General features: G+C 41.8%; 1 protein-coding gene across 4 annotated transcripts in view; it reads left to right on the top strand.

Annotated features, from left to right (window-relative positions):
* Positions 1–8764, top strand: part of Gasp (Chitin binding Peritrophin-A domain-containing protein Gasp) — a 17687-nt gene extending 8923 nt beyond the window's left edge. The window contains exons 2-6 of one of the 4 annotated variants that reach the window (XM_068368575.1): positions 4431–4652; positions 4959–5150; positions 5263–5476; positions 7092–7315; positions 7781–8764. In XM_068368575.1, the coding sequence (XP_068224676.1) occupies positions 4431–4652; positions 4959–5150; positions 5263–5476; positions 7092–7281 (818 nt within the window). In that variant the 3' untranslated portion in view covers positions 7282–7315; positions 7781–8764. Of the gene's footprint in view, positions 1–3463; positions 3698–4430; positions 4653–4958; positions 5151–5262; positions 5477–7091; positions 7316–7780 lie in introns of all 4 variants that reach the window. The other 3 variants (XM_068368574.1, XM_068368573.1, XM_068368576.1) reach the window with 3 other exon arrangements.
* The last annotated feature ends 246 nt before the right edge of the window (positions 8765–9010 follow it).

Genomic DNA, 9010 nt, shown 5'->3' with positions numbered 1-9010 from the left:
TTGTTGCGTAGCTGACCTCCAGGTCATCCACCATCTTGGGTCACGGCCACTGGCGCCAGAGTTAACTTTTCTGACGCCAAAATGGCAACATTGTCGAGGAAAATTAGCCAGAATCGACTCTTCTGACGCCAAAATGGCAACATTGCCAGGAAAAAATTAACTATCGTGCCGGAAACATAAGTTCTCGTTCTCTCCACTTCGTATCTTTGTTGCGTAGCTGACCTCCAGGTCATCCACCATCTTGGGTCACGGCCACTGGCGTCAGAATCGACTCTTCTGACGCCAAAATGGCAACATAACATCGCAAGGAAAAAATAACTATCGTGCCGGAAACATAAGTTCTCGTTCTCTCCACTTCGTATCTTTGTATAGCTGACCTCCAGGTCAGGTCATGTCATAAAGAGCGAGGTGAAGAAGGGTCAGGCGTTGTTAAAGAAAGGTCATGTTATTGTCTGTGATATCTCTTGTAAAGTTTCTAAAGCGGTGGAGAGTCGAAGCTTGGTTGAAGTAATTATGTCTTCACGTCTTCACTTCTTCAGTGACTTGCCTGTACTGTAAATTTGCACTGACAAATGGCTAGAACAGATGCTCTCTCTCTCTCTCTCTCTCTCTCTCTCTCTCTCTGTAACTTGCCTGTACTGTAAATTTGCACTGACAAATGGCTAGAACAGATGCTCTCTCTCTCTCTCTCTCTCTCTCTCTCTCTCTCTCAGTAACTTGCCTGTGCTGTAAATTTGCACTGACAAATGGCTAGAACAGGTGTCCTCTCTCTCTCTCTCTCTCTCTCTCTCTCTCTCTCTCAGTAACTTACCTGTACTGTAAATTTGCACTGACAAATGGCTAGAACAGATGCTCTCTCTCTCTCTCTCTCTCTCTCCCTCAGTAACTTGCCTGTACTGTAAATTTGCACTGACAAATGGCTAGAACAGGTGTCTCTCTCTCTCTCTCTCTCTCTCTCTCTCTCTCTCTCTCTCTCAATAGAAAACAAACCCAAAAAGCCACTTACTCCCACAAAAAAACAATTAAGAAAATATCATCTCGACAACAAACATGATTTCGAACCGTCAGACCAATCTACCATCTGCCATTCTTCTCGCAAATAAAATCATAACAACAGACAGACTGCATTGGATGTCCATTTTCTATTTCCCCCCAACACCTGCTGTTCGCAGACATTTTCAAGGCCTTGTCCTACATGTAGGCTATTCACCCCGTCTCTCTCCACTTACATGGCCACGCCGCGTTCCATTTGTGGTTTAGAAAAAGAAACCAGGAGACCAGATAAAAGGCGAGTGGTTTTCATTTTCTATGTGGCCAATGTTAATGGCGCGGTGGTTTTAAGCGGCAGGGTGGCTGCCCAGGGGGAAGGTTTAGGTTTAGAGAAAGGATATTGATGAAGAGGGGTGTTCTAGAAGTGGTGGATGTAAGTGCTATGTGGGCCGGGACGTTGCAAATATTGGACAGTGTATTTATAAGAAATGACAGTGCGAGGGGTCAGGTTTGGAGAATGGGTGTGGGTGAGAACTGGGCCTTCTAGAACTATTAGCTACCAATTGAAAGTTCCAGTTACTGGTCAGTGTATCCAGAGTAAATGCCAGTGAAAAGTTAAGTTTGGAGAAAGGATATGGATGACTACTGGCCTTCTAGAAGTGGTAGCTACCAATTGGAAGTTCCTGATACTAGACAGAGGGTGTTCACAATGGCAATGAAAAGAGTCAGGTTTGGAGAAAAGATATGGATGATAACTGGCCTTCTAGAAGGGCTAGTTACCAACTGGAAGTTCCGGATACTGGACAGAGGGTGTTCACAATGGCAATGAAAAGAGTCACAGTTTGGAGAAAGGGTATGGATGATAACTGGACTTCTAGAAGTGGTAGTTACCAACTGGAAGTTCCAAATACTGGACAGAGGGTGTTCACAATGGCAATGAGAAGAGTCCAGTTTGGAGAAAGGGTATGGATGACTACTAGCCTTCTAGAAGTGGTAGCTACCAACTGGAAGTTCCAAATACTGGACAGAGGGTGTTCACAATGGCAATGAAAAGAGTCCAGTTTGGAGAAAGGGTATGGATGACTACTGGACTTCTAGAAGTGGTAGCTACCAACTGGAAGTTCCAGATACTGGACAGAGGGTGTTCACAATGGCAATGAGAAGAGTCCAGTTTGGAGAAAGGGTATGGAGGATAATTGGCCTTCTAGAACTAGTAGCTACCAACTGGAAGTGCCAGATACTGGACAGAGGGTGTTCACAATGGCAATGAGAAGAGTCCAGTTTGGAGAAAGGGTATGGATGACTACTGGACTTCTAGAAGTGGTAGCTACCAACTGGAAGTCCCAGATACTGGACAGAGGGTGTCCAGAAGGAATGACAGCAGAAAGAAGTCATTATAGACAATACAGGGCATAAACCCTTAGAAAGAAGCTGTCTATCTGAGTGGTACAGCCTATAGACCAGTCTAATGCCTAACCATCAAAGTCATATCCGCTGATTATCTAATTGTTCAACATTTCCTAAGGTTTCTTTGGTTATGGTTATAACCCTTAGGAATTATTCAAAAGTAAACTGCAAATAACATTTAATGATTTCCGCTTTTGCAACATATTCATACTTCTACAGTAAATGTATATGGTAGGATATGCAAGTAACCCGCTTTTTTGCTAACCATTTTATAGGTAAATTACTCAAAATTGCTTCTAATATTCCAGTAATAACTAACAATTTTGATTATAATTTCTCCAGTTTTATGCTTTCAGATAATCTATCAGTATAACATTGCTTTCAAAACTTCTCATGCCTCCATAATTTCCTGATATCTTCAACTTCAAGTCTTACATAATCTTTCATACTGCTTTCAGCCATATTAACACCCCTTTGTTGCTTGTACCAGCCTGCTAAAGTTGTTTGCAAGGCTCAGTAAGTCTTGGCATTTAAGGAAGGGGAGTGTGTTAACCCAATAATCAACTTATTTGAGGCTCTTCAGATGATTGGATTATTTTGAAATATAAACAAAAGCCTACGTGCTTTAAACCAAGCGTGATCATGCTTTCTAAATGCATGTGTATTCAGTGCTTTCATTTGCTACCACGAATTTGAAAGCTTAGATTTTTTTTTACTGATGTTTGAACTTTGTCATGAGGTAGAGTTTTTGGCAAATTGAATTCCAGTATATGGAAGTACATTCTAACTTCCATAGGTAACTTGGGCTCAGTATCTGCTTAGTAGGTAGGAACTAAAGTATTTAAACTAAATATTTGTGCTTATTTTCCAGGTTTTAATGGTGGCAGTATTTCATTTTCCTTATTTTAAAGCTTTATAAATAGCAGTGGATCACTGCGAAGGAAATTTTAAAAGACTATGTACTTACCAATGTAGTTTTGCAGGCATGTTTCTGTTTGATAATTAACCTCTCTTCTCTTTTTTTTTATCCCTCCCGTATCAAACGCGTTGCCTTTGGCATGATCAGGAGCGCAAGAGTCGTCAGTTTCTCCCGGCGGTGCGGGCAACTGGCAATGCCCGCATGAGTTCGGCTTCTACCCTCACGACACGTCCTGCGACAAATATTACTCCTGCGAGGCAGGCGTTGCCACCCTGAAGACCTGCGGGAATGGGCTCGCCTTCGATAACTCCGACTCGGAGTACTTGAGGGAGAACTGCGACTACAGTCACAACGTTGACTGTAGCACTCGGCCTCAGCTGGGTACGGAATGACCGAATTAACACGAATACAATGGCTGGTTACCCACTAAAACATGGTCTCACAAACAACACTGAGTCCATCCCATACACTGTCAAATACTCCTTGCCGACTAAGGCAAACTTAGTCTCTCGCACGGAAAACGAAGAAGCGAGCTTAGAATGTAGTTCGGGGGTATAACAAGGGTTCTACTCTTTGCTCTTTGGATCTGTTTTATTCGGTGATGGAAATGGTAATACAAAATTTGGGAAACAACATTGACAAAGGATCAGAACAAAGAAGAAAACATTATGTATCATGCAAAGCTGGTGGTTGGTGGTTGGGTTACTCCTTATTTCAGTCATATGTGTTGTCTTTACACTCTGTGTACCATCTTCACCTGCATCGATGTACAGATACACTCTACGAGACGGAGGTGAAGGGGCGATCCCATTGGACGGTGTTGTCACACTTTTTTCTTGTACTAAACTGGAAATGGTTCCCTGGTTATGACAAAGGTCAAATCCCATTACCGTATAACAACAAGAAAACCTTATCTCTTAGTCGTTCTAATCTATCCATAGAACTATAGGCTATGGCAAAAACTACTGGGTAACAGGTTATAAGATTTACACACTGTCTCCTACTCTTTCCTTTTATAGAACTTAGAAAAATAATCATTCTAATCCTGTTTCTATTAACGGCACAATTAGTATCATGTTTCTAATGTCTGGTGGTGGCTCTGGAACACATGCAGGATTGGCACAGGAAGATGACTTCATCTATGAAGACTTTGTCTGCCCGAAAGACAACGGTTTCTTCCCACATGAGACGCAGTGCGACGCCTACTGGAGCTGCAAGGACGGAGTGCCCTCCTTCAAACTCTGCGGCAACGGCTTAGCCTTCGACGACAGGAACGACACGAGGGAGCACTGCAACTACCTCTTCACTGTCGAGTGTGGCGATCGCACTGAGCTTGGTAGGGCAAAGGGCGAAGGCTAGAGAGAGGCTGGAATTCTCTCTGGAATACTATAATAAGACATCCTGATGCATGATCCTATCTTCATATGTCTGCATTTTTTAAAGACACTTATTTTCTTGCATGCTTGTGAACACCATTACAACTATTACATATTTACCATACATCAGTCATGTGATCTGTTAACAAGGTGTTTGATGTGACATGGGAATAGTGAATAATATGGAAATGAAACTGGCTATATTTTCTGTATTCATTTATTGCAATTTCTAATAAGGTTACTATTCACTTCTTTGTAATACGCAGAACCCGCTATCTCTACTCCTCACTGCCCAAACCTCTACGGTATCTTCCCTGACCCCGACGACTGCGCTGTCTTCTGGTCTTGCTGGGACGGCGAGGCTTCCCGATACGCCTGTGCCCCAGGTCTTGCTTATGACAGGAAGTCCCGCGTCTGCAACTGGATGGACAACATTGCTGAATGCAAGACACAGAGAGGTTGGTTGGGGCCTAAGAAGATTTCTGCTAAAGTGAAGCTTGAATGGGTTCTTGATTAGCTACAACAAAACAAACTTTTTTTTTGTATTTAGCTCTTCTCTTACGTTTCCAGATGCCATGGAACAGACAATCCAGTGCCCCGCCCCGGGTCAACTTGCCGCCACTGGCTCCTTCTCTCGCCACGCCCATCCCGATGACTGCCGTCAATACTTCGTCTGTTTGGACGGCGTTCCCCGCGAATACGGATGCCCCATCGGCACGGTCTTCCAGATCGGACAAGAGGACGGTTTCGGTCAGTGCGCCGATCCCGAGAATGTTCCCGGATGGTAAGCATCTTAGATCTCATTCTTAGAAACCTACGTTTTTGCTGTTGTGCATAATTGTTATCCTATTTACCAAACTCCACAGGAGGCATGCGAGAATAATATCCATTTTTCTGGGCTAGAGAGAGGAATGGGGGGAACTGTTCTTTCACTCAATAATATTCGTGTTCTTGTTATATATGTTTCTTTATAGTTTGTGTCTATATGTCCTAACTTTCCAAGTCAATCTCTTCGGAGAAAGTAACATGCATGGAACTATTGTTTACTATATTCACTCACTCTTTCTTTACGTCAAAGTTCACCTTAGCATATATATCATTCTGATCATGAATAACTCATCTAAGCAATCACTGATGGCCACATGAACTTTACTTGTTCCTATATTGTTACCGGACCAGTCGTGTCATTTCTGTTGTTGCCGAGCAAGAGCAATGCGGAAGGTGTGATCTAATAGCGATGGGATCCCTACACTGTTGTGTCAGTCACATTGCTATCAGCTCCACCCGAGTAATGCGGAAGGTGTGATCTAATAGCGATGGGATTCCTACACTGTTGTGTCAATCACATTGCTATCAGCTCCACCCGAGCAATGCGGAAGGTGTGATCTAATAGCGATGGGATTCCTACACTGTTGTGTCAATCACATTGCTATCAGCTCCACCCGAGTAATGCGGAAGGTGTGATCTAATAGCGATGGGATCCCTACACTGTTGTGTCAATCACATTGCTATCAGCTCCACCCGAGTAATGCAGAAGGTGTGATCTAATAGCGATGGGATCCCTACACTGTTGTGTCAATCACATTGCTATCAGCTCCACCCGAGTAATGCGGAAGGTGTGATCTAATAGCGATGGGATCCCTACACTGTTGTGTCAGTCACATCGCTATCAGCTCCACCCGGCTGTTATTACTGTTGCTTCGCGACATTTTTCTCTTGCATGTAAATACTAGAATTGATTGTCTCTTACTTAGATGGCCAAGGTTACGGAAGTGATTCAGATATTCTTGAGTTATAGTCTTAGTCAAAGCAATTCTAGATGTTTAGCATTGTACATGGAAAGCATGGGAAGATATGAGCATGAAAAACAGAATCAATTAACTACTTCTTCCTTCCGGTTTGCTCATTTATGGTTATCCGAGTGGCTGCACGTTTCCTGGACTCTGTTTCACCTGGAGAGAGTAATAGAGAAAAAGTAGCGAGAAAGAGACCAATCCAAGATCCCTGATGAGAAAATTTTCAGACAAACATAGTTGTTATATATATGTTTCTGTTGTGTGTGTGTGAGTGAAAGGGAGAGACAGAGATACCTCGATGGTAAAACAGGGTCCAGGAATACGTGATGCACCATCATGACCCGCTATTGATAAAAGGCTGGAGGACGTGCTGGATGTTAGCATCCCGTTTAGAAAAATCAGACAGATTTTGTGGATTCTCACACTTGGAACCTACGACCCTTCTGTGAGAAATCCAATGACCCTCACACTTGGGTCACCCTTCAAACAGGGTGAACCCTCTTGTGAGGGGAATCTGTATATCCAAATTCACTCCTCCACAAAATCCCCACCCACCTGTTCCTCCACACCACGTCTCAACAACCGACTCTATGACTTTCTTAGTTCTGACTACTACGGTGATCTGGACCTGAACGCCCTGAGGAGAAGTCAACTCGTGCTGGGGAACATTGGTGCGCAGGACGACCAGAGCGGAAGCGCAGCCGCCCCAGCCGCGCCTAGACCTCGCCGCCCCTCTGCGCCCGCCCAGCCCCAGACGGTTGACGTAGCAGAAGAAGAAGTGTTCCAGGAATAAGGAGCGAAAAGAATCCGCCCGTTCCCAGCAGTAGGTGCGACTGAGATCCATATAAAGTCCCCTGACCAGGACTTGTCCTCCTCGGATGAATTTGACCGAGACTGTTTCCTCCTTATCGGAGAACTTAAATTGCTGTTTTCCGTAATACTTACTCTACAACTGCCCGTATCAAAAGCATTTGCCATTCATTCCATCATGTTGTCATATTTACATTTGTCTTCTCATCAAACATCTGTGTTCATTTTTACCTTTGTGACTAAAAACTTGTACGTTCTCTGATTTCGTCTTGCGCATGTCTCATAACATAACTTTCTTCTTTCCTCGTGTCTATTTCTGATATAGTTTTAGCCCTTGCTCACACGGCAGTGAAATAATAGTCTAATTGTAGCATTTCAAAGTTGTAAGAATTGCCATCACAGCCGATACATTATTAAGTGATTTTCGATGTTCCTGTTTTGTTTACGTTCTAATCTTCTTCTTCCGTTTTCTCTCCACACAGCGAGGACTACTACGGGGACCTAGACCTAAGAACTCTCCGTGGCCTTGGACTGAGAAAATAAATGTGATTTTTTTATAAAAATAATGTCCTATATTATTCGCATATGGATTTTATACAATGTTAATCAGTACCGTTTTCTTATAATACCAAAATAATCTACAGACTGTGCCTTAAACCAGTTTTATTTCTTAAGTTTTTTTTTCAATAGTCTTTTTTTTAGTTAAACCTGGACAACTTGGAGACTTCTCTATGCCAGTTTTTTCTCATTAAACGCATCGAGTGAAGGAGCGACAATTATTTATTCAAAAGTCGTCTCGAAATCAACTTCGCGATACCTATCGAGAGGCGTCTGGGCGTTCTATATAGCCTTTGTACCGGACATTTTCAGCCTATTCTACAAAATTTCTATATTTTTATTAATCTTATCAAATTGTCCAACTTTTGGTAGTTTTATTAAATTTTCATACTTTTGGTCAATTTTATCAAAATTTTGTACCTTTGATAGCTTTATCAAAATTTTCTACTTTTATTCCTTTCATCAAATTTAGTAATATCAAATTTTCACACTTTGAAATGAATGACAAAAGTTGATACCAAAATCATAGGTCTAACATAAGCCAAATTTGACCCACTGCATAGTCACAGTCTAAAATAAATGTAGACTGGCAGTCTAAAAGTCCCCAGTCACTATAAGTCTACGAGACTTGAAAAAAATAATTCTTATAATACTTTTTTTTAATCACAGAGACTTTTGGTCAGTTTCAGTGTTTTTTTTGTCTCAACTTCCTCAGTATTACCAGAACCTTCTCATCTATAAACCTTTACCTAGTGTGGGTATATAATATCCCCCCCACACTGTGGGCATCTTTTATACCCACATTTACTTCTCCCACTTCATAAAAAACCAGTTTTGTGTATGCCTGTTGTATATTGTTAAGTTGTACAATAGTTTTAAGTATTTTGTAAATAAAATACTACATTGATTGTGTTGGTATCATTTCTTCCACAACTTTTATTGTGAATGTATAAATTTATAGGCTTAGGCCTACACATTCTTATAGATTCTAGAGTCCTGTTTAGCTAAATAACTTTCCATAGAGGTAAAAAGATGGGAAATAAGTAAATTGGTTAAAAGATCCAATAGATTATTACATTTATAAATAATTGAATAAATTTATTGGCCTAGGCTTACACATCCTTATAGATTCTATATTCCTGTTTAGCAAAATA

Source organism: Palaemon carinicauda, unplaced genomic scaffold (assembly GCF_036898095.1).
Source record: "Palaemon carinicauda isolate YSFRI2023 unplaced genomic scaffold, ASM3689809v2 scaffold2444, whole genome shotgun sequence".
In the NCBI taxonomy this organism is placed as follows: Eukaryota; Metazoa; Arthropoda; class Malacostraca; order Decapoda; family Palaemonidae; genus Palaemon; species Palaemon carinicauda.
The sequence above is the reverse complement of the archived record's forward strand: the minus strand, read 5'-3'. Positions and strand labels throughout refer to the sequence as shown.